This window comes from Theropithecus gelada, chromosome 8, assembly GCF_003255815.1.
Source record: "Theropithecus gelada isolate Dixy chromosome 8, Tgel_1.0, whole genome shotgun sequence".
NCBI classification, from domain to species: Eukaryota; Metazoa; Chordata; class Mammalia; order Primates; family Cercopithecidae; genus Theropithecus; species Theropithecus gelada.
The window spans coordinates 54,296,862-54,320,703 of record NC_037676.1 but is presented as its reverse complement, the minus strand read 5'-3'; the positions used below and the strand labels follow the sequence as shown (position 1 = coordinate 54,320,703).

Here is a 23,842-nt window from a genome sequence, read left to right as displayed (position 1 = left end):
AGGTCACCCTCATTATGCAACACCGTACAAAGAAAACAGAGGAAGAGCCAAGCCTGAGAGTCGCCCCAAGCTCAAGCTCTGGCTTCTTATCATGCAAACAGGTTCTGCCCTCCAGAGCATTTCCCTGCATCTGTGTTTCACCCAGCAGAGGAGGGACTTGCAGACAAAGGGGCACGGTGGACTGTCAGTGGGCTGCACCTGGGCAGGAGCCAGCCTGCCTTATCTCTAGCACCCTCTCCGGCTTCCTGCAGACAAACAGTGTGGTGAGGAGGGGAAGTGTGCGACGCCAATCCTTTCAATGTGGTTTAGAAACGTGGCCTTACCTGGGCAAGGTCCAAGAGAGGAAGGGCATCGAAATACACATTGTTGCTCTTCTCTTTATTTTCTAACTTAGTCTCCTATGGTGTCAGGCCCCTCAGTTCCCCTAATCAGACTTTAAGAATTTGGACCTAGTGGTCTACAGATTTCACATCAACTTGAAATTTGGCACTATTTTTGGATTAAATAAAATATATATCCACAAATCACAGAGCATCGCAAAACTCTTAATTTGTCTATTACGAAATGCAGAGAGAATAGTGTTGACACTGGCACATTTAGGTCCTATCTTTCCTTAAATGCCCCCTGCTGGCCGCAGCCCCATCATCTGGCCATTCCTTGCTCATTTGAGACTTCCTGCCTTGTCTCCTGACCTCCCGGACCCTCAGCACAGAACCACTGGAAGGATCTTTGGCTCTTCCCCCTTCTGCTGAATCCATGCCCCCATATAATTGCATTACATTCAACCTGCTGTGCCCCATCTGCCCAGGACTGTTGATCATTCAGCAACTGGGGTGCCATGGTATGGCAGAGGCACGTCTGCTCTCGCAATACAGCACCCAGGAAATGTCTGTCGCATCCCGTGACAGTGGCCAGACTTTGTGCTCCGTTGCACAGGAGCACAGGAGCACAGGAGGCTCCTCACCCTTGCACGCAGGCCCCGTGTTCCATTGTCAGCATCTTCTCGGGCAGGACCACACTGCCTGTTTTCACTCCCTTTTTTTTTTTTTTTTTTGAGACAGAGTCTCGCTCTGTCGCCCAGGCTGGAGTGCAGTGGCCGATCTCAGCTCACTGCAACCTCCGCCTTCCAGGTTCACGCCATTCTCCTGCCTCAGCCTCCGAGTAACTGGGACTACAGGCACGCACCACCACGCTCGGCTATTTTTTTTTTTTTTTTTTTTTTGTATTTTTTGTAGACACAGGGTTTCACCGTGTTAGCCAGGATGGTCTCGATCTCCTGACCTCGTGATCCGCCCGTCTTGGCCTCCCAAAGTGCTGGGATTACAGGCTTGAGCCACCGCGCCAGGCCCCTCTTTTCACTCTTAGCATCTAGGTGCTCATTATTCCTGAGGCCTCAGTGTTGCAGACCCCGGTAGCCTCCTTTCCTCCTGCATTGCCGCTCTCTGAGGGCTCCTGTGCATCTTCTCATGCTCTTTCTTCTCCCTGACCCAAGTGCCGTGGGACAGGCGCTCCCCATGGTTGGTGTTATTCCCAGCACAAGTTAGGGGGGCAATTTGGCTCTAGGAATGAATCTCTGTTTCAACTTTATCTGCCATCTCAGGCATGAATGTGAACATTTCTGAATAAGGCCTCATCTGTGTTAGTTCTAAGCTCACCAGTATTCATGTTTGGTCCTCATTTATTGCACATATTTATGTAACCCTTTAAGTTGTGGCAAAGTGTGTGCCAGAAAATCAAACCCCAAGCTTGTCTGGAGCCTCACCCTCCCCAGGCTCCCAGAAAATGCATGAGCAGGTGGTGTCCCTCGCCATGCCTGGCTGCTCCCATGGGCCCCACCCACACTGGTGTTCCTGAGGGTGCTCTCTGGACTGCAGGTCCGTGGTCTGCACTCTTTGCACTTTTATTTTCTGTAAGCCTCCTGCAAGAACATTTCCCTTCCAAGTCTTCCTGCTGTCTCAGTTTTCGGATTCTGCATTTAGAGTGAGATCAGCAGCTTCTTCCCCGTACTCACTGCACGCTGATCCCAAGTGGCAACCCGTGGGGGTGTTGGAATCTCGAGATCGTGAATCACTAGCACTGGACATACAGGACACAAGCCAGTATCCTTGCCCTGTCCTAACTCTGCCAGCTGCTCTGCAGGGAGCAGGCTCTGCTGTCCACCCTCAAGCCCAGGGACCTGCAGGGCCAAGGCCAGACAGGTCTTTCTCAGATATGGTGGTTTCTTTGTTTTTGTCATTTTGAATCCATCTTTTTCTAGACTTTCAATAAAAAATGGTTTTGATTTAAATAAATTCTTTCTGACTTTTTTTTCTTTTCGGGAGCCTGTTCATCCCCTGGCACAGGGTTGATTTTTCATAATGAGGCTCTAACTGCAATATGTGACATGACAACTTAAAACCATCTCTGTATTTTGACACTCCCTTGCCCTGTGTCAGCCTTTACTTATGAAACCAAGAAAATTGAAAACATGTTTTCTGTTTCCACAGGTCTTAGTTGAGGGTCTTATTCAAGGCAACGTGAGAAGAATGTTTATAACAGTAAAACTGAATGAAGTGAGAATGTTACCCTGCAAGGCCATTCTATTGAATGGGAAGAAAAACAAGAATAACCAAATGCATTTCTCAATTTAATTTCTCCATAGATTCACCAAGGCCTGAAAAAAGGGAGACCAAGTGCCCGATCCCTGGGTGTGATGGCACGGGACACGTGACGGGGCTCTACCCCCACCACCGCAGCCTTTCGGGGTGCCCCCACAAAGTGCGGGTTCCCCTGGAAAGTGAGTACTGCTTGTCCCTCAAAGCAGAAGCCTCCTTCTTATACACGCCAGATCATCAAGATCTTTCTCCCCCAATTTGGAATTAGGAATGGAAACTGAGTTTTTTAAACTGTGTCAAGCCAATTCCATCTAGCTGTGGGTTTTAAAACACAGTGTATTTATAGAAAATTCAAGGTGCAAGAAAGCCAACAGATCAAGAGACAATTGCCATAGGAAAACAGCTAGCTCCTCACAGTGCCCAAAGGAAGGGCCAGGCCACAGCATCGAGGGCCACCCAGGAAAGCACAGGGAGTTCAGGGGTAGAGGGAGTGCAGACAGTGGGCCAGAATCTTTATGGTGGTTTCTGATGGGGCAGGGTAAGCAACCTTAGGACTGGCCAGTTTGAATGATTTCAGCAGGCTTGGGGACATAAGGGCTGTCCCTAGTTGTCTAGTACCTGCCTCTGGAGCGATCAGGTCAGAAGAACAGTGCCCCAGACGGTGAGTGCCCAGTAAAGGAGGTAGTTGGGCTGTGGGTTCCAGATAGGCTAGATTGCATTTTTAAAGTGTGCTGTGGGAAAGTTGTTCATTCTCTCTGGGAATTGGGTAGCCTGGGAGGAGCAGTCCCTCCACAGTCAGCAAGGCCCCAGATGTTAAATCATCAGAATATAAAAATAAGTCGTGGTTATTAAGCTGTGTGACTACACAGTTCTGTTTCACCTGGAAGCATGGATTCCTTAAGCTCAGGACCAGTCTGCCTTGAGGCATCACAAGGCGGTAACCATTGTCCTCCTGGCTTCCTCTCGCAGTGGGAACACGCTCCTTGGTGTTGTCTCAGGGCATCCTGCAGCAATGGAGGGCCCTGAGTAGGAGCAAGCCTTGGCCCCCTCTCTACCCTCAGCCCTGCTGTGAGCTATCTGTCCACTGGCAGTGGAGTAGAGGGCTGCCACCTTCTACACTGTACAATATCGACCTGTTCACTTTGTGAACCTACTTATTGAGACATCTTTTGGGCCAAAACAAATTGCAAAAATGGAAGTGCTCAACATCAATCTTCTCAAAAGTGAGATTTTGCAAGTCACTAAGTCTCATCAGTTCAGTGCTGTCCTGCCAGATTAGCAGTTCCTCAGACTGGTTCTCTGGCTGTTCGCTCAACCATACTTTTCTCCCAGTAACCAAACGGCAGTGGGATGTGGGGAGTAGGGGGTGGATGGACAAAGAATCAAAATAATATTACTTAGAAAATAAAGAAGACTATACACAGAACTTCAAACTGCAGGGAAAAGATGGAAAGAACTATATGACAAATGGTGTTCTCCATCCATCCCCCAGGGAAAATCACATTCATGGGAAGGGAAGGTTACAAGCTTTTCAGTATACGTTAAATATCAGCAGAATCATCTCATTGAAGTCTAGTGTAAACATAACGTGGAGTTTAGAGAAATTAAAACTTCATCAAGCTTGCTGGATTTGATTTCTGAAGTTCTTCCATGCTCACTTGTTTGTGTCTGAATAGAAAAAACATGGTGGATGATGGAACTAAAGTCATTTAAATGCAAAGTTGAGAGATACATGTGTTAGTGTGCTTTGTATTTATGGTAAAGTATTCTTTCCTTTATGTGTTGTTTTGTGCTTAGTTCTTGCCATGCATGAAAATGTGCTCAAGTGTCCCACACCGGGATGCACAGGAAGGGGTCATGTGAACAGCAACCGCAACACCCACAGGAGGTAATTCTCATTAGACGACAATCACTTTGCGTTTAAAAAAATGTGGTAGCAATGTTCCACCAATAAAATAATCAGTTAGCAATGTGTGATGAAAATTGCTGCATCACTATGCAATATGTGACACTTGAAATAGAGAAGAAATATTCTCAGCATGTGCATTGTCAAAAAGAAAGGACCTCATCATTTGCTTTCTTAGAAATGTGTCTATTAGCAGCCAGTTACGATAATGAAAAAATATTACATTTGAAGTTGCTGGGGTTACCTATTGATATAATCATACAAATAGAATGTGTCGTCGTTTGCTCCAGAACCTCACCATTGCTGTTTTAACATTGCAAAGAGTTGCTTCTAGGTTATCCTGTATCCTGTCCAATAGACATTAAAAAGGTACCAACAGGGCTTCAGTGGTTGTAACTATAAACCAGGTGTAGGGTAGACATCATTTCATTGAAATTGCAACTAGCATAAGACACACATATGTGCATTTACATGCAAATGTATTGTGTATCTATAAATATTTGGGGTGAAAATGCTGATTGTTTGATATTCACATTTTATATTACAAGTCGATTATGTGGCAAAGAGGTACGATGTGACCTATAAGCACTATGCCAGCAAACTTCACATTCTGCACTTTGAATTTCAACTAAGATGAAGAACTGAGTTCCTAAAATGTTTCTAAAGATGCCAAGATAAGTCAAGGAGTTATCATGCTAACTTCTACAGTTGGACACATTGCAATTGGAATGAGCACCTTCACTTAGAATATTAAGAAGTTTCCAAAAGCTTTCGCTATTTATCCCTTACATAATGCTTTTATGTTTAAAAACGAGTTTGCTACCTTTCACCTCTGAGATGGGGCTGGGAGCAAGTATTGACACTGTAGTTTGCAAAACCCTTTGGGATCTTTCAGTGTGTGCGTGGTGCTAAGTGAACTATTAATATGACTTAACATTTAGTGTGTGCCAAGTGTGCTGTGAGGCACATGCCAAAACAAATCATATTATCATTTTAACTCAAATCCTCCTGTGTTTCCTTTTTTAAACAGTCTTTCTGGTTGTCCAATTGCTGCAGCTGAAAAACTGGCAATGTCCCAGGATAAAAATCAGCTTGATTCTCCCCAAACTGGGCAGTGTCCTGACCAGGCCCACAGGTATGAACCCCCAGCGATGTTCTTGGTGCTCTCTTCATCCAGGCTCCTGCACAGCGGGGCCTCTGGCCCTTCGTGTGTTAGTTCCCTGTGGCTCGGCCTCCCCTCTCAGCCCCAGTAGACCTGGGTGTGCAGCCCACCCCACTAGACCAGAGGCTGGTTTAGTTAATGACGTCGTTGCTGAAATGAACTACTAAACTCTTCAGAAGTTTAACTTGAAAGTCATCTCTTTGCCAAGGTAACATAATAGGGGTGAATCTAAAAGAATGAATATACCATAGCTTACATTAATCAGAATTGTGGGTTACTAAGTATACCCACAAGTCAAATGAGCACCCCTTCATCACTGACTTCACCTTTCTGCCAGGAGAAAATGCCATCAAAAGTCACTCCTACCTTTCATCACATATATATAACAAAATATGTGATGTTATATATTCAGCCTTCAGTTCCACAAACACATATAATGTATTTAAAACAAAAATTCATTCCATGATTGACAGCTATTAATAAAATATCTCCTATTGGTCCTGGTAACTCCCAGGCTCTTGGTGATGTCTAGAAATTTGGAAGATCTTATATCTAAATACTAAAGTATGTATGTATGATGATATTTAATGTGAAGTTATATGTTTATTGCCATAAAATCATTGTTGTAGGGAAAATGATTTCAGGATTAAGCTAGATGATCAGATAACTATTGTTACTGAGTCACTGAAATACAAAACCAGTTATTAGACATTTCCACGTTTTCAAGATACGGCTTCCCTTAATATTTTGCTTCTATAGATTTGATTAAAAGAGTCAAAATTGGCATTTAAATCACATGTGTGAAGAACATATGTCAAGTGAAAATCATGAATTACTGAATAAGTAGCAATTAAAAATCTTAAAGTAGGATTCTTGGTTGGTATGACTGTATACTCTAGTTTCTCCCCAGGTAAGTTAGTTAGCAAATATAGAAAGAACATTGAATTTCATTTTGCTCATTTCTTAAAATATTAATATTGTTTTAGATTAGAATATATATACAGCTTTAAGGCTCTAAACCAGGTTATATAGGCAATAACAAGATCAACTCGTTGTTCAGATGTTTTTATATAGCAGCTAAAAAGTTTTTGTAAAATCTAATCCAAAAAAAAACTCATTGAAAACTTTGGCATTCTGATGAGTTTGACAATTTTTGGTGGAAAAAAGAGAAAAATATGTATTTTAATATTGCTAAATTTTGAAAGTATATTTGTTTATGTTCTCTTACCATTAGACCACAGCAGAAAATCAGTTGTGTTTACTTGGCTGGAATCAGTGCTACACAAATATGATGCCCTTGTTTAATCCATATACAACAATTCTAAAAGAATATATAATTCACGTTTAGCTTAGATTGTGATAATTATGTTGAAAATGTGATAGATATTATAATACAGTAAATGTGATTCATATTGAAATGATGGTAATTCAGTTGATAAAATATTGAAATGCCATTTAAAGTATTATATATATCAGCAAAAACATTCTGACTGAAGGCAGGGAAAAAAGGTGAAAAGCCCAGGAAGAAACTCCCAATTCAGGAATCAAATCTCCGGTATCTGCACTGCCCCTCTTAGGCATCAGATTTCTGCCAGCTCTGCAGGACTGAGCAGGGCCTAGCATCACTTCTGAACGGAATATAATGACACTTCCTCACTGGTCACAGTTGTGACTATTCATTGCCAATCTAATGAACAAATCTAACAAGCAGAATGTGCACACCTTGTCAGTGCTTTAACCAGTATTTACTGATGGTAACATGGCTTTTTTTTTTTTTTTTTTTTTTTCTGAGATGGTGTCTTGCTCTGTCTCCCAGGGTGGAGTGCAGTGACATGATCTCAGCTCACTGCAACCTCTGCCTCCTGGGTTCAAGTGATTCTCCTGCCTCAGCCTCCTGAGTAGCTGGGATTATAGGTGTGTGCCACCACACCTGCTTAAGTTTTGCATTTTTAGTACAGACGGGGGTTTCACCATGTTGGCCAGGCTGGTCTCGAACTCCTGAGCTCAGATGATCGACCCGCCTTGGCCTCCCAAAGGGCTGGGATTATAGGCGTGAGCCACCACACCCACCTGACATGGCTTTCCTTTAAGAACTCAAAATGCTAACAAGCATCAAATATTTGCTCATGATATCTTCATAAGATGAATGGAGGATTGCATATTCTTAATTTGCTGATGGGAGGACTGGGACACAGAGTACACAGCATCATGGTAGCGACGTACAGCCCAGAGCATCTTTCCATCTGGCCCTATGGGTCCGGAGCACGCTGCTCTGTCCTGCCATGGCCCCATCTCTCTTATTGTTCAGTGTCTCTGTGGATACCTTCAGGAGCGACGCACGTATCTATTGTAAATTCTGACACTAATGTGCTCACCAGTAGTTTCACTATATTTCTTTTGAACTGCTTCATCCCCCCTCTCCAGGACAAGCTTGGTGAAGCAAATTGAATTCAATTTCCCGTCACAAGCCATCACCTCTCCCAGAGCCACAGTGTCAAAAGAACAAGAAAAGTTTGGAAAAGTACCATTTGATTATGCCAGTTTTGATGCCCAAGTTTTTGGTAAACGCCCTCTCATACAAACAGTGCAAGGAAGAAAAACACCACCATTTCCTGAATGTAAGCTTTGAGCTCTAATACCCATTTCTCCAAAATGCTTCTTGTGCATGGGTGTATGTGTGTATCAGGGGCCAGGGGGCTGTACTTAAATATATGATATACTACATACAGCTGGCAGGAGAGGAAATATATTCGAGTGAAATACAATAAGGAAAACAATAATAAGTTGATCAATGTTACTGATTTTACACTGAAGTTACACATAATATAGTGAATAGTTAATGAGTTAATTATTCTGCAAATATGATGCTATTGTTAAATCTAACTACAATAATTCTAAAGAAATATTTAACTCACAGTTAGCTGGAGTTTGGATTACTATATTGAAAAATGTGATGACTGTTGTAATGCAGTAATATTTATTTTTATTGAAATTATGGAAATTAATAGGTAAAATGTTGAAATGCTATTTAAAATATTACTCAACTCAGCAAAAGCATTCAAACTGAAGGTGGAAGGAAAGGTGAGAAGTCTAAGAAACAATCTGAAAGTCAGGATTTTACTATAATAGAAGAATGGTGTGGCTGTGGAAACTACTCACAAACTGAAGCATTAATATGGAAACACTTAAAATGCATTAATATTCTTTAATGCTAACACATCCATATAGAAGACCATAACTCAAGTATGGTATAATATATAAAACCTGGTGTTTTTTCTTCTTACACATTTCTTTAACTTGTTGGGAGTCCTTAAACATTCTAATGAAAAGGTGTGAAAGGAAATATTGGGAATCAATCGAGGCCATGATTTCTTCATTATGGTCACTTAACTTCCACAAAGGAAGGAGCTAAATAATGCGCACGTTGCGTTCTCCTAGACCATGAATTTTTTACAACATTCTGCATAGCCATAGAATCCCTTTGAACTTATACCAGGCTACAGAAACTGAGTGCTCTTAAGAGCACAGAATGTTTACCGCATTGTGTGATGTTGATGAATTCTTTCAGAGAACTAGAATTTCATCTAAACCCAGTAGTAAACAGACTTGAAAGGAATTTGCCTATCAGGGAGCGGTACATTACACTCTAAAAGACATTTTACTTAATCTTATCAAATATACGTTCCAACTAACATAAATAACCACTAACAACCTGTTAGATTTAGGGGAAAAGTTATACACACATAGTTTTATATCTATCTATCCATGCAATTTTATGTGTGCCTATACAGACATACAATTTTATTATATATACACGCAGTATACACACATACATATATGTTTAATTCTGGCAAAGCTAGTTACTAAGAGCATTCAATGCACTCATATAGTATGGATATTGATTTTTTAAAGTGCAAAACATTCAGTGACATTTTCATATTCTTGTAATTATAGAAATATAACATTTGCCAGTGTTTTAAGTTTTGTTTTATGAAAAGTAAGAATCAAATATTTAAAATAAAAAAATTAATATAAAATAAAAAGCTAAATGTTTTTATATTAACTCACATTAAATCTTGAGTATTTCTCCTGTAACCTTGAGTGATGTTTACAAATACTCAAGAATGAAGAGAAATATGTTTAATTCTATCTCTCAGTAATGCTTTGGTACCCACAACAGAAACATAAAATGGAAACTCAGCCTTGATAACTAAATTGCCTTTCTGTTCACCTTGAGAACATTTCCTCCCTGCCCTTTATTTATCTCTCTCTTCCTAAATATGCAAAATGCCAGCTGATTAAAGACTCCACCATCTATTTAGTTCCATCTAGTTGGATGAAGAACAACTTCTACTGGTTTAAGGACAAAACAAGCCTGCATATCAAATAATAAAAATACAATTCCATGTCTAAGTAGAAATTGTTATTGTGAAAACAAATATTGAAAGGACACATTTTTTTTTCCACCACTGGAATCACTGGTACTCATATATGCAGTTTTCCAGTGGGCTTGCCTTAAACTCTCTGTAGTCCCTGGTGGGTTTTGCTAGTGCGTTTTTCTATCTACAATTTTTGTCACAAATGTTGCCAGTGCACCTGCCCCATAACATTAGTTATGGAGTTTTTGTCATAAGAAGTGTAAATACAAAAATATTAAGAGAATAGGCTTTCTCTCCATGCAATTACATCATTTGTTCTGTGAATCTCTGGGAAAACAGGTCTGGATAACCTTCATTTAATGTTCCCATGGATAATGGATCGTGTTTTAATTTATTCTTCACATATTTTAATGCAAGAAGTTACGTCTTTAAAAAAAACAAATCTACTTAATGACTAAAACCACGTACATGCAATTGCTAATCAAATCTCTCTTCAACAGCAAAGCATTTTTCAAATCCAGTGAAATTTCCTAATCGACTGCCTAGTGCAGGCGCCCACACCCAGAGCCCTGGCCGTGCCAGCTCTTATAGCTACGGTCAATGTAGTGAAGACACCCACATAGCAGCAGCTGCTGCCATCCTGAACCTTTCCACCCGCTGCAGGGAAGCCACAGACATCCTCTCCAACAAGCCACAGAGTCTGCATGCCAAGGTAGGCCAGTCCAAGAGCCTGGAGGGTGGGCCAGCGACTGAACCGTGAGAATAAACTGCCTTTCATGTTCCTAACCACATTCACTACCACTCCGCTCCCCCACCTCTGAAGCGATCCCCTCCCTGTCTCAGGAAGAGGCTCAGAGGAACACAGGCAGGGATGAGTTTGGTGGGGTCAAAGAAGGATGAAAGTGTGCACATCTTGCTCGTGGCTCCTCTTGAAGTTGGGGTACCAAAGTTTGGGGAGAAGTGAGTTACAGAGATGGGTTGGGGAGAATTTACACATTTCAAAGCTATTTTTGCGATGGGGAATTTGGCACACAAGAAAAGAGGGTTGCTATTAAAATAAATCTCAACAATGGAAGCTTTCCAGTGTCTGCAAATCAAAGATGGTAAGAAATGTGTGACCAAAGGGTGACATGTAAAACATTTGCAAAATTGACCCATGAAATTTTATCATTGCACATGTTACTATTGTGTAACATAAGATAGTCTGAGTCGCCACAGTATTCTCCAGGGACACGTGGTACAACCTGGATACATTAAATCAACAGGAGATGATTCAGGGAGAGTTGAGAACTCAGGGCATTCAAATACAAAATCACATTCTGTGAAGTTTTAAAAACACCACATTTCTGAAGCCCATGAAATTAATCACATTTCTCCAATACCCTCTCCTTTCCTTCCCAATTGATACTGAGAAGTAACTTGATGAAAACAAAAAAACAAAGATCCTTCATGCCCTTTGACAGCGAAGGGCTTCTGATGCCACAGTCACAGCGATCCACAGAGCTTGTAAGAGCGGCTCAGCCATTTGCCCCTGCTGTCAGCTGGAGCAGAAACTCCTATTTACAGAAAGGGCTTCAGTTCAAAGAAATGATTTCCCTACCTAGATGGCTGAAGCCACGGAAATAAGTTACCCAGACTCACTTGAGAAGAAATGTTACCCTGCTTTATGTGGAAGATTTTCTGAGTTAAATGCCAACCCTGAAACCTGAGCACTTGAAGACCACGGCTTCTCTTTTCCCCTTTAAGTGTGCGGGTCCCCGGCATGGTCAGCTGCTGCCTGTGCTGTGCCAGGCCTTCAGGAGAGCAGGTAACACGGTGCCACCGAGCATTTGACAGAAGAATCAGAATTAGCTTCTGGACAAAACTGAGCCAAGTAAACCCCAGGAAGAGTTGGTGGCCAAAAACCACTCAAAAACAATTTTTAAACAAATGAGGTTCTTAAACAAAGAGAAGCACATCCTCTAAAAATAAAAAAGATATACATATGTATACCAGGCCATCCAAATTCAAAAGATTCCAATCACAAATTATTTACCTAGGTGATTTAGGGAATTTTTAAATGCAACTTTGTTTTGAAATTCATTTTTTAAAATCTGAATAAAGTTCTCGTTTTAAAAGGTATATATATTCTAGTAGCTATCTACTTGGAGAAATACTAAAATAGCTTCCTTCTTAGTGCCTTATCATTTGGTTGTTCAGGCTGTCCTATGAGAATATAGGAACCAATATTATAATTATTAATGTTACTGAAATTACTTGGGTAAGTGGTTCTAGAATGAATACTGTCCATCTGTGCCTATAGATGTGTTCCTGTTCCTCAGAATTCTGCCTCTCACCTTTAGATTCTCCGTCTTCTATGACAATGACACCAAGCAACATATCAAAGATGACTAAAATTACAGTGCTTTTTCCCTTATCAATATATGTTCTCTTTTAAAAACATATTTTTGGTTAGAAAAGCAATTGGTAGATGGACACATTTCAAAAAACCAAATAGTCGATTTTCAGTGTGTGTTCTCGGGCTCCTGGCGGGAGAGCTTGGTGCCAGGCTGCTCCACGGAGCTCATCCTGCATGCCCAGGTGACAGGAGCTCACCGCATGCCTCAGCCTTTCAGTGCCAACCAAGTCTTAACTGCAGAAACCAAACAATAGATGTGGTGACGAGGGTGGAAGAGACAGAGAGCACACAGATTGACTTCCCAAAGGAATTTGTTATGCTGGGAGTTCTAAAAACCATTTTCCCATGAAAATTGTCTTCTTTGCATAGTAGTTGCTAAAATGGGATAAATATGGTGACCTAGATGGTCACTTTGTGCAGAATCCTTCTGCCAGTGCATGCATACACACACACACACACACGCACACGTGCACACATGCACGTGCTCACATTTGCCTACAACTGTAACAATTTCTAGAATCTATCCTGGTTGGACCTTGTTTTCTTAATGTTGAAGAGAATCTCATCTATTCCTGAATTAACAAAAGATAATTATTTTAGCAAAAGTGAGAGAAAGCCAAGGTAATTCACCCTGAAACTGAGCCTCTGATGAAACCATGCCTGATGTGGGCCTTTTCTGTTGTCAGTTCTGCCTTTTACTTAATGTAGGAATAAGCAGAGACAGACTTTGCCTCCACATTGAATGCTAGCCTGATTCTCTCTCCCCTATTATTTGATTCTTCCATGATGGTAGGCTACTAGTATGCTTATTTCTCATAGCTCAAATCCATAGATCTCTTGAGTTTCATGTGTAGAAACAAGGGTCTTGAAATATACAGCTTCAGCGGAGCACTTTGGATATATTAGCAAGCTATCCTGGTAGATGGACTCATAGCTGAACCAACTAAAGGTCTCTAAGTGCTGGAAAGCCCCGGCCACAGGTTAGGGTCGGTCATAGACTTTGCTCTTGAGGAGCTTACCAATAAAGCAGGAGAAAAGAAGTGACCCTCTGGGAGCTGTCCCTGCCTTCTGGGTAGAGAGCTAAGCTTGAAGAGGCGAGCTTCCTTTCGTCCAGGAAAGGCATGGTGGCTTTGCAGGGAATTTGACCAGAACTTGGTTGAGGGCTGATTTCTTAGTTCCCCTCTATTTGCATCCAGTTCTTTCTTTTACACAATGAGCATCTCTTATTTGCATAAAGTATCCCACAGGAGCATGAATTACAGACCTTACCGTCACCCATGGGCACAACCTTTTTGACATCAAGCCAAAGAACACTAACTTTGAAATTGCCTTCATGCCCACATGTTGGGGCTAATACAGATTAACTGGCTGTACGCAATCTTACAACGGACTCCAAGCTTAATGGGCAATCTGAATTGGTGCTTTGTAAAATCGCTACTCTTACAGAAGATCATAGGTTGTTTTCAGAGGCGCAAAAAAACTTTGATTTCCTACACACTTTAAAAATATAATGAAAGATGATATGGACATTCCAGAATGTTCTCCTCCTTGCAAAGTCTCCTGGCTCCCAAAACTGGAACATGTCACTGATCCACCCCTTCCCAACACAGAGGGCTTATGCTGCTGTTCACATGGTCATCCATTCACTCAACCAGCATCCCTTAAGTGTAGGCTCCCATCACGCTCCAGTCTGAAGGCACCACTGCTGTGACATTGCCAATCACTGCCCAAACGAGAGCCCATTATGTCCCGAAGGCAGAAGATTTTCAAAGGAATTATTTATTTGTTAAAATACAATCCAGCATAGATATAACATATTTGTACCACCAATATATATCTCTTTGAGGAATTAAATCAGGAGAAAACAATTAACACTATCAATGCTTAGTGGATGACATAATGGTTAAAGGTAAATTTGTCTGAAGTATTAGCTTTATTTACTTAATTTTTAAAAATTTTCTTTTATTATTATTTTTTTGAGACAGAGTCTCACTCTGTCACCCAGGCTGGAGTGCATTGGTGTAATCTTCACTCACTGCAACTTCTGCTTCCCGGGTTCAAGCAATTCTCCTGCCTCAGCCTCCCAAGTAGCTGGGACTACTGGCTTGCGCCACCACACCTGGCTAATTTTTACGTTTTTAGTACAGACAGGGTTTCACCATGTTGGCCAGGCTGGTCTTGAACTCCTGACCTCAGGTGATCTGCCTGTCTCGGCCTCCCAAAGTGCTGGGATTACAGGCGTGGGCCACAATATCAACTTTATTTTTATTCTAAAACTTTTTTCTTTCTTTTTTTTTGTTTTGAGAGAAGATCTGCTCTGTCACCTAAGCTGGAGTGCAGTGGTGTGATCACAGCTCATTGCAGCTTTCAACTTCTGGGCTCAAGTGAGATTCTCTTGCCTCAGCCTCCCAAAATTCTAGGATTACAGGCATGAACCACTGTACCCAGCCTGATTCTAGAACTTGGTTGTAAGATGCATATAGTGTCCTTCATTTTAATTTGGAATTAATATGATTTGGAAGACACAAAGGGGCCACAGCTCCAAAGAGCTCCCCTTTGGTCTTGCCACAGGGCCACAGGTGGGAGAGAGTCCTGGGTCTACTGGGCCTCCTGAGCATCTTCCTCTGGTACAGGCCTCAGGCAGATGCACCCCCGTTTTCTTCCTTCCTCCCACCCTGATCACCAGAGGTAGGAACAGGCCTTACAGTCTATCTTTATCCTCATCACTGCTGCTTGCCAGGCATTCTGTTGTTTGTTTTGGTGTTTTCCCCACCTGTTTAGACAAAATGGCATATGCAGAGTGTGCCTTAAAAGAAAACAAAAAATTGACACTTGCTTGAAATGTTTAAAGTTCAAAGTCTGTTTTGTGCTTGAACAAGGCCTAGAAATAACATGATGTGGCATCGCCATTCTTGCCGCCTGGTATCAGGAAGTCTGGCGACCCTCTGGGCGGTGAGAACCCTGATGCCGCCTTTTCTGGTAACTTTAAGAGCGGGGCAGATTTGCCACACATTCTGAGTGAAATGTTATGAGGGTCTTGGGTCAGGGATCACAAGGCACTGGTTGATACAGGTGCAAGGAAACCAGCTATTTAATAATTGGCTTTTTAGCCCTGTATATAGTAGCCTAAGGACATGTCTCTTTTGTCTCCCTGAATCTAAAGTAAAAGTTGAAAAAACAAACTCGGTCAAATTATTATGATTATCAGCTGTCATTTATGCAAGACGTATTATGTGCCAGGTACTATAAGTAAGCATGTGGCTCACATTAATCCCTTTTAATCCCCTAGAATTTCTGTAAAGCAGATATTATTATCCCATTTTGCAGATGAAAAAACAGTAGTACAGAGATACTAAAGTACTTTCTCTGAGTGGCACAAACATAATTATTGGAACAGAAATTTTAACTAATGCCTGTCTAACTTCTCTTCTTAAGATCTTAGAGCAGCTAAGCTCCTGGCCAACCAGCGTGGACTGTGATTCCAAGTCCCAAAGATCTTGGGGAAGCTGTGTTAAATTTCATTTAAATTTTATACCTTATATTAGTTATTTCTTCTCCGATCATTTCTCCTCTGTTTATATTGAGTGTATTTTGCAAATTTATAATCTAAACAGCTTTAATAATTACCATTTAGTAAGAATAAGATATTTTCATTTCATCTGTTTACTGTTAATACCCTGCTTACTTTGGAAACATATTTAACATAGCTTTCAGTATGGAAAAGATACCCCCAAAACAAAAAACCTTGAAGCAAGAATAAAAAACATCAGCTGCTAGATGAAAGCCAGAGGCTAATTATGGCAGAAACCTAATCAGAAGGACATTTAGTTTTGCACTTCCTCTCAGCCAAGTCAACAGGGAAAAGATGGCAGGTGACCCATCCTGTATTCAGCAGACAGCTTGCCAAGTCAGGAAAACAGTTCTTTCTTGTTTTATCAATGTTTGGAAAATTAATAATTTTCACAAGATAACATTTAAGTTAACATTCCAATTTTATCTTTACTTTGTCGCAAACTTTGAATGTGTGATCACTTAAAATTGCTAAAACAATATAATGTTATCATTTGCCTGAAAAATAGTAGAAGAAAATAGCCACAAGCCTACCTTCTGTATACAAAGACCTACAATCGTTTTTGTATTTTCCTTTTGGTTCTTTTTCAGAAAACACATTTCTCTCTTTTTTCCCTAGTTGCAAATATAGTAGGAATGCCACATTGTTCTCTGCTGTCAGTGATACAAGTATTTTCCATGTAGAAACAGTGTTCATAATTATCACTTTCCTGACCACATAATATGCCATTAAATAGGGGTAGCATATTTTTATTAAGTATTTCGCTGTTAGTGGCCATCTAGGTCACTTCTTATTTTGTAGTAAAGGTAAGGATTACAATGAGTAATTAGTTCAACCTTCAGTTTAATTATAATTTACATTAAATTATAAAATTACCTTCACTAAAAATCTATATGCATAAAAAATAAGTTTCTTGAAGGCAGAAACAACCTATTTTCCAATTTTATTTTCCCTAGAATATAGTGTCTTAAAAATGTGAAGTGCTTTCTCAATAACTTAATAAATAAATAAAACATAGGTAGTATCATCAGTAGCTCAAAAGTGGCTGGAATCGATGGCCTGGGATATTCCCTCTCAGTCAGAAAGAGCATGAATAGCAGTAATCCTATACCTACCCCCAAGAGAACTTTAAATTTAAATACTTAAAATAAGGATCCAGAATAACACTTGAAGAAATCAGAATATTAGAAGTTTGAGGGGGTGGGGGATGCATATCTGCCACAGCTCCTCCAGCCCCTCCCTCCCTTTTGTGCTGCCATTTGGAGTTTCAAGCACAGAGAGAAGTGATGCCCATTGATACTGCTCTGAATAAAAGCCCATGCTGTAAACGTGTGATCGCCCATCTATGGGCAGAAAGGGACCCTTCTCTGGTACTGCGTGTAATTGTTGAAGGCATCTGTGCGCTCACTTAAAGCCCATCTGTACCCTGCTCCCCAGCGAGCCGCCTGCTCTCTCCCAGTGAAGTCAGGTGCTCAGAGCAGCAGGCTGGGCGCAGGATGTAGGAAAGCGCCTCTTTTAAACATTAGGAGCGATGGACTCGAAATGTGTAATCGTAACAACTCCTAGAATCTATCATTGTCTTAATGGACTATTTAGAATTTTTGTCTGTAAAAACTAAAATATATATTAATCTTGTCTTGGAAGAGTTGATATTTTTCAGAGAAATCGAATCTGCACTATTTATGGGTTTTGCACTATAAAACTCTGCAGCCCAGTCACATGGCTTCTTTTTCCTAAGCCATCTGTCACAGAGGTCTGGAATTTTATGTGAATGTTGGTTGTGCAGTCTTAACCCAAGTTTTTTTTTTTATTTTTTTATGAAAAATGTCAGCAACTACAATATTTAGCATTTTACTTTACGTTGGCCATTAAACTTGATTACTATAGCTCTGTTTCATTGCTATTTACATGTCAGCTACGAAGCCAAAAATTGTTTTGATGCGCTCCTGGCAGAATACATTGTGAGATCGTGGAGAGAGAGCACACGTGGCACTGATATGGTTAATATCTTGGATTTTTGTAACTAAGGTTTATTAATGCTGGTATAAAAATGTATTTGATATTATACAGATGGCATAAGATGTTGTGGTTACTAAGTTATTATCCCGGATAAGCTGTACTGCCAAATTCGGGGCTTAAAACTATCACGAGAGATTAAACTATTTACTAAAAAGGGACAGAAAGATACGGCCAAAGCATCTTAGTACAGCATATTAGAAGTGTATTTACCTCCCACAAATGTAGTAAAGCATATCTATCTCGTAGGCTGAGAGATTGAAAATACGAACTTTGCAGGTAAAACAAGCAAATAAAAGAAGGGCTTTTATTTTCTAAGTCAGGCACAAGCAGCAAGACCAGCTGACGCAGACCAGTGGCGCCTGTTTGGGGGCTGGGAGTGAGGGTTGTTTAAAGGGAAGAGTTAAAACAAATCCCCTGGGAAGTATCTGGTTACCACAAGAGTTAAGGATCTTGCTAAATATTCAAAGAAGAGTGGCCAGCCAAAAGAAAAAAAGAGAGTAGCCAAATTATCAGGAAGTTAATTTTAAACTGATGGAAGATGGAGAAAATACCAGAAAGGTGTTATTTGACCCATTTAGAAAAATGACAGGCACCTTCCTCCTACCTTCGGAGAATGACTGCATAGTAATGTTCACAATTCATGACACCACATGAGCCGTCCCAGTGTGCAAATCTTGCAGAACATACGAGGCACGTGAGCAGTTTGCTGGAGCTTGAACCAAATACAGAATGGGGTTACTGTTCCTCCTGACACAGAAAAACAAAACCAAGAAATAACACATGGCAAAAGGTAGAAGGTATCTCAAGAAGAAATACTGTGCAGTGAATTTAGTTTTAAGTCTCACACTAAATGTGGAGAAAATAAGCCCTTTTGTAGTATTCTGAAGTTTTCACTATAGGGCTTCAACCTCAGTCAGGCTGTCAGCTGCTACCCAAAGCACGCCCTCTATCACCACCGGGTGAAGTGTGGTTTGCACTGTCTGCCTCCGTGTCCTTGCCCCCTACAGTTGAGCAAAGCGTTTATGGCTCAAATAGCCTAGGGTAAAATGTTGTTTTTATATTAGTTTAATATTCCAATAAAAATTATCTTCCAGCGGGTTATTTTTGCATATTTCTCATGTGAGATTAATATTATGATTTGAAGGGTTGGAAAGTTATACATGCCTTTTGATAAACACAAATGTGAATGCTTTAAATGATGAATTGGGAGTGATAATTCTGTAAACTAGAAAAGAAGATGTAAAGCTAAACTTGTAAATGTGTATGTATGTGTGTGTGTGTGTGTGTGTATATATATATATTTTTTTTTTCATAAAACCATTTTAGCCAATACATTTAATATTTGGAGCATCTTATTTACATTAAGCTTACTTTGTTTAAACCCAGAAACACAAAGCTCACTAATGGTGCTGTTCTTAAAGTCTGCCTAAGAATTGAACATTACCCAATGCAAATCAGAAAGCTAGATTTAAAAGCAGATATACTTACATAAAAGCTTACATTTAAAATGATCCCTTAAAAGCCCCACATGGCTAGGCTGTAACTGCAAACTGCTTAAATGTTTTTCTGTTTCCTATTGTATACCAGGGAGCCGAAATAGAAGTGGATGAAAATGGCACATTGGACTTAAGCATGAAAAAAAATCGAATCCTGGACAAGGCTGCACCCCTAACTTCCTCTAACACTTCTATTCCAACTCCTTCCTCTTCCCCATTCAAAACAAGCAGCATTCTGGTCAATGCGGCATTCTATCAGGCTCTTTGTGACCAAGAGGGCTGGGACACGCCTATCAACTATAGCAAAACTCACGGGAAGACAGAGGAGGAGAAAGAGGTACTGTTTCCATATGTCAATCAGTAAGTTGAAGACAGCATGATTGCAGGGTATCACTAGCTCTTTCCTCCTAAATTATGTTTCACATTCCTGTTTAGATGATATGTAATTTTGTACCTTGCTTTAGATTTTGATAAAGTGATGATTTTTAATGCCAGAGGAAATTCATTAACAAATCCAACTTTCATTATCACTTGCCTAAAATAATGTCACTATAGTGAATTTTATTCCTATTAAGAAATTTTGTGCCCTGCCCAAGAGATTATATTATCTATCCCTTCATATAACAGCTGTAAGGGGCAATGTATTGCTCAACATTGAAATGCCAGCTTACTAATTCTCTCTGAACCAGAGGGTTGAAGATGAAATCAAATCAGGGTCAAGTAAGAATCTTTGAGTCATGTCAGATTTCTTTCCATGGTTTTGTGAAGGAACTGTGTTAGCATACCAATGTATAGATTCATTGTTTGAGGCATTGGATCAAAATGTTGGATGTCTAAATCAAATTAATCTTAAAGTCAAGAAGATCTATTTGTGTATTTGATTATCTTGGAGGTGGTTTTGGCCCCGAAAGCCAGATGGTGCGACGGTGCAGGAATCCATCTAACCTTTGCCTTATGGCTTGAGCCACCTGACTAGGCCTGATTAGCCATGGACTACTCAGTGTCATTCAACAGAACCGATAGTCAGAACTCTCAATTGTTTAGACTCTATGTAATTGCAGATGTGACCTTAATTATTACAGTAAGTAATCCTATTTAGCTGTTTGTCAGGGAAGTTGTTGATGGGCTTGCCAGTTGATATGTGTAAAGAACTGAAATAGCCATTCTCTGCAGAAGTGTGCAACACCCTTTACAGCTTTTTGAAGTTTAGAGACTTTGGTGGTGAGATCTAATTTGATTTTTGCACATGCTTAACATCTCAGAGTATAAGTCAACATACACAGTTTTGATCACAGGATTGGGCTGTTTTTCCTTCCCCTTGCCCTTGCCTTCCCTTCCCTTCCCTTCCCTTCCCTTCCCTCCCCTCCCCTCCCCTGCCCTCCACTCCCCTCCCCTCCCCTCCCCTCCTCTTCCCCTTCCCCTTCCCCTTCCTTCCCTTCCCCCTCTCCTCTCCCCCCTCCCCTTCCTCCCTCCCTCCCTCCCTCCCTTCCTTCCTTCCATTCTGTCTTTCTTCCTTCTTTCATTCAGCACAGTTTTGCCAACATCTCCAAGTCCAGTCAGTGACATGGGACCTGGATATACAGCAATGAATAGGACACGCTTCTACCATGCCTGTGTGCCACAGTCATGTGTGTGCTCAGAAGACTGACCTGTAGCCAAATATACTGATAAACAGAGTAACATGCACAGGCACACAATGTGGAGAGGGAGGAATGGCTAACTGCATCAGGTGGCTGGGTGTGGACCCCTGGAAGACGCCCTCAGCATCTGAGGCAGCCTGTGTGTCTCCACCACTCAAGCTATCACATGAAAGGATGAGGGGATTCACACACTGCAGCTTTTGATTCGATTCTCTCATACTGGCCTTAGTCATTTTATTCTGCTTGGCTTTTCAAGATTCACCCAAAGCATCTAAGGATGGCCTTAATTAATCTATCATAGTACTATTTTAGAAGAATCATTTATTAAAATAATACATGTTTGACTATAATGAACATGAAACTGACACATGCAAAGTATAAGAAGCTCATTTGCCTTAAATGACGACCACAAACTGGCAAGAGTGCATCTTTCCCCCGACCACTGTGCCCACTGCCACCTCAGACTTGTGCCAAAGAACAGAGGTTACACCTAATTCTGACTATGTGTATCATCTAAAAGTCTGTCAGTGTTCACATCCCTCGAGTATCCTGCACATCTTGACTGAAATGGAAGTAAGCAGTAAGCTAGGAAGTGGGAAGGTTAAGAGGCACAATTGTGATGAGATCAAAATTGTTGACGCAGAGTTAGCTTTGGGTAAGGGAATGTCCTTCAACTCACACGACTGCTTAATCTCCAGCCAGGCCACTGCTGCTCAGATCATGGCACATTGCGTCTACAGCCCTAAAGGGAAACCTGACCCTTGGCCCAGGATGTGTGGATGTGGGTCCAGTAGAAGTCCTTATGTTACAGGAAGGACAGTGTCTCATGAATTAAGTATAACTGCTTCATGCAGGTTCAAAATCCCAACATGTTCTCATTTCTGGGAGTATCTCAGTGCCATGTGCAGAGTGGCATTTGGGCTTTCTGCACTCATCCTTGTGATTATGGCGAATGCATTCACCAGAAAGTGTCAGGCATAAGCATCCAATCCTGGGTAGTAACAAAACACATTTGCCTCAAGTAGGTTCTTATCTTCATCTAGGGTGTCTTGCATTGTTTGACAATGATTATACTTTTGTGCCCTCAGCAACGATGTCAACATTGCACTCTTCATGTTCTCAGAGACCCGTTCCTATCACCTCCTTAGCCACAGTTCTTATCACCTAGAATGCCAGAAAATGAGATTTCGTAAGAAATATTTTACGTTACTTTTTAATCCTGCTTTTGCTTAATTTCAAAAAATCATCTGGATTTATCTTTGTAGCTTTATAGATTCAACTTGAGTATGTTTTTATCTCATGCATATCTATCTGGGACAGTATTTCATTTCCCAGCAAATTCACACACACAAAATGGGATTCTTTAGAGTGGATTTATGCTCTTTACAGAATGGCTTACTTACTCCAGGTCTGACAATACAGGCTTGGACTGCTACAGTTTTCAACCTAAGTGTTGTGACATCTGGAATTTAGAAGCTATGTGGGAATTCAGTGTCACTAAGAGTATCAGGGAGGACTTTGGAGATGCTAAGTGAGCTCTTGGACTCAATGTGCTTGCCCTAGGTTTGAGCTGACAGAATATTTGTCTAAGCTAAATGCTTATTGTCCCAGCTATCTGAACAGGGTGATTTATTGCTTGGGGACGCTAAGGCTGGTGGAGACACACACATAAAAGTACTTCTGAATCACTCTAACTCCTGGTATGGTTTCTCACCCTTGTTCTCTGTTCCCTCATCTGTGCCAAGGTAACCTACTAACAGTACTTTTCACGTCCTGTTCTGAATCTTGAAAATGAAAAATGTAATGTTTGGTAGGTATTATTCTGAAAAATTAGATTGTATTAAATGTGCTCATTGAGAAGCTATCAGAGGGATACCACGTACAATAAAATAAAGATAGGGAACCTTTATATACAATATCTCATTATCCCAATAATCCTGAAAAGCAGGATGATTATCAAATTTTTTAGAGGAGAAATTTGAACCCTAGGGAGCTAAAGTTGTTGCTCCTGGTCATATGAAATTAAGTCATAGGCCTAGAATTCCCTACAACAAATAAAAAAAAGAGAAAAAGGTAAATGAGGAAAAGGAAAAGAAAAAAAAATCACCAAAAACTGGAGACTGCGTAGGGAATATTGAGAAAAATTTAATAGTACAGACAAAAGAGAAGAATGAAGAAATGGCAGGTGGCAAGGTGTGTTGGCAGCAACAGTTGTCTAATGTGTTTCTGCGGGTGCAGGACTGGAACTCGTGTGACCCAGGCAAGTACACACGATGTGACTACAAAAACCAGTTCCAGGACTGGTCCTATTTTGTCACTTTCCAGTGAGCTTCCCTGGAATAGCTACGTGTGTTCCAGACAATCTATTGTTCACATTTGGAGACTGGAATGTGGTATGTCCCTGCTCCCACCCACATCTTTCCCTTTTCCACTTTCCTCTTCCCCACCACATAAGACACATACACAACCAGAAATTGAGTGATTATTTCTAATTCATTGTTATCTAGTTCATATGCACAACAGTTGCTTAATTTTGGTGGTAATTTTCAGAAAATATTGTCTGTCTCTCTCAGTGAAATAGCCTGTCCAGATGCCCCCTAAAAAAAATTCCTGAATTTGGAAAAAACTCAAAATATCTCGAAAGGAAAGTGTTGAGAAATAACTAGGGCTGTCACTT

General features: G+C 40.8%; 1 protein-coding gene and 1 long non-coding RNA gene across 48 annotated transcripts in view; one reads left to right on the top strand and one right to left on the bottom strand.

The window, feature by feature from the left end:
• ST18 (ST18, C2H2C-type zinc finger) overlaps positions 1-23,842 on the top strand; it is a 306,347-nt gene that overhangs the window by 247,485 nt on the left and 35,020 nt on the right. For 40 of the 47 annotated variants that reach the window (XM_025393503.1, XM_025393495.1, XM_025393485.1 and 37 more), the window contains 6 exons: positions 2,642-2,776; positions 4,392-4,482; positions 5,531-5,635; positions 8,087-8,280; positions 10,542-10,753; positions 19,617-19,862. In XM_025393503.1, coding sequence (XP_025249288.1) covers positions 2,642-2,776; positions 4,392-4,482; positions 5,531-5,635; positions 8,087-8,280; positions 10,542-10,753; positions 19,617-19,862 — 983 coding nt within the window. The remainder of the gene's footprint in view (positions 1-2,641; positions 2,777-4,391; positions 4,483-5,530; positions 5,636-8,086; positions 8,281-10,541; positions 10,754-19,616; positions 19,863-23,842) is intronic. The other 7 variants (XM_025393528.1, XM_025393527.1, XM_025393530.1 and 4 more) reach the window with 1 other exon arrangement.
• On the bottom strand, positions 14,744-18,771 carry LOC112630363. The gene is made up of 2 exons (XR_003120857.1): positions 18,634-18,771; positions 14,744-15,212 (listed from the first exon to the last, which is right to left on the bottom strand). It is a non-coding gene; the product is annotated as an uncharacterized LOC112630363 (long non-coding RNA).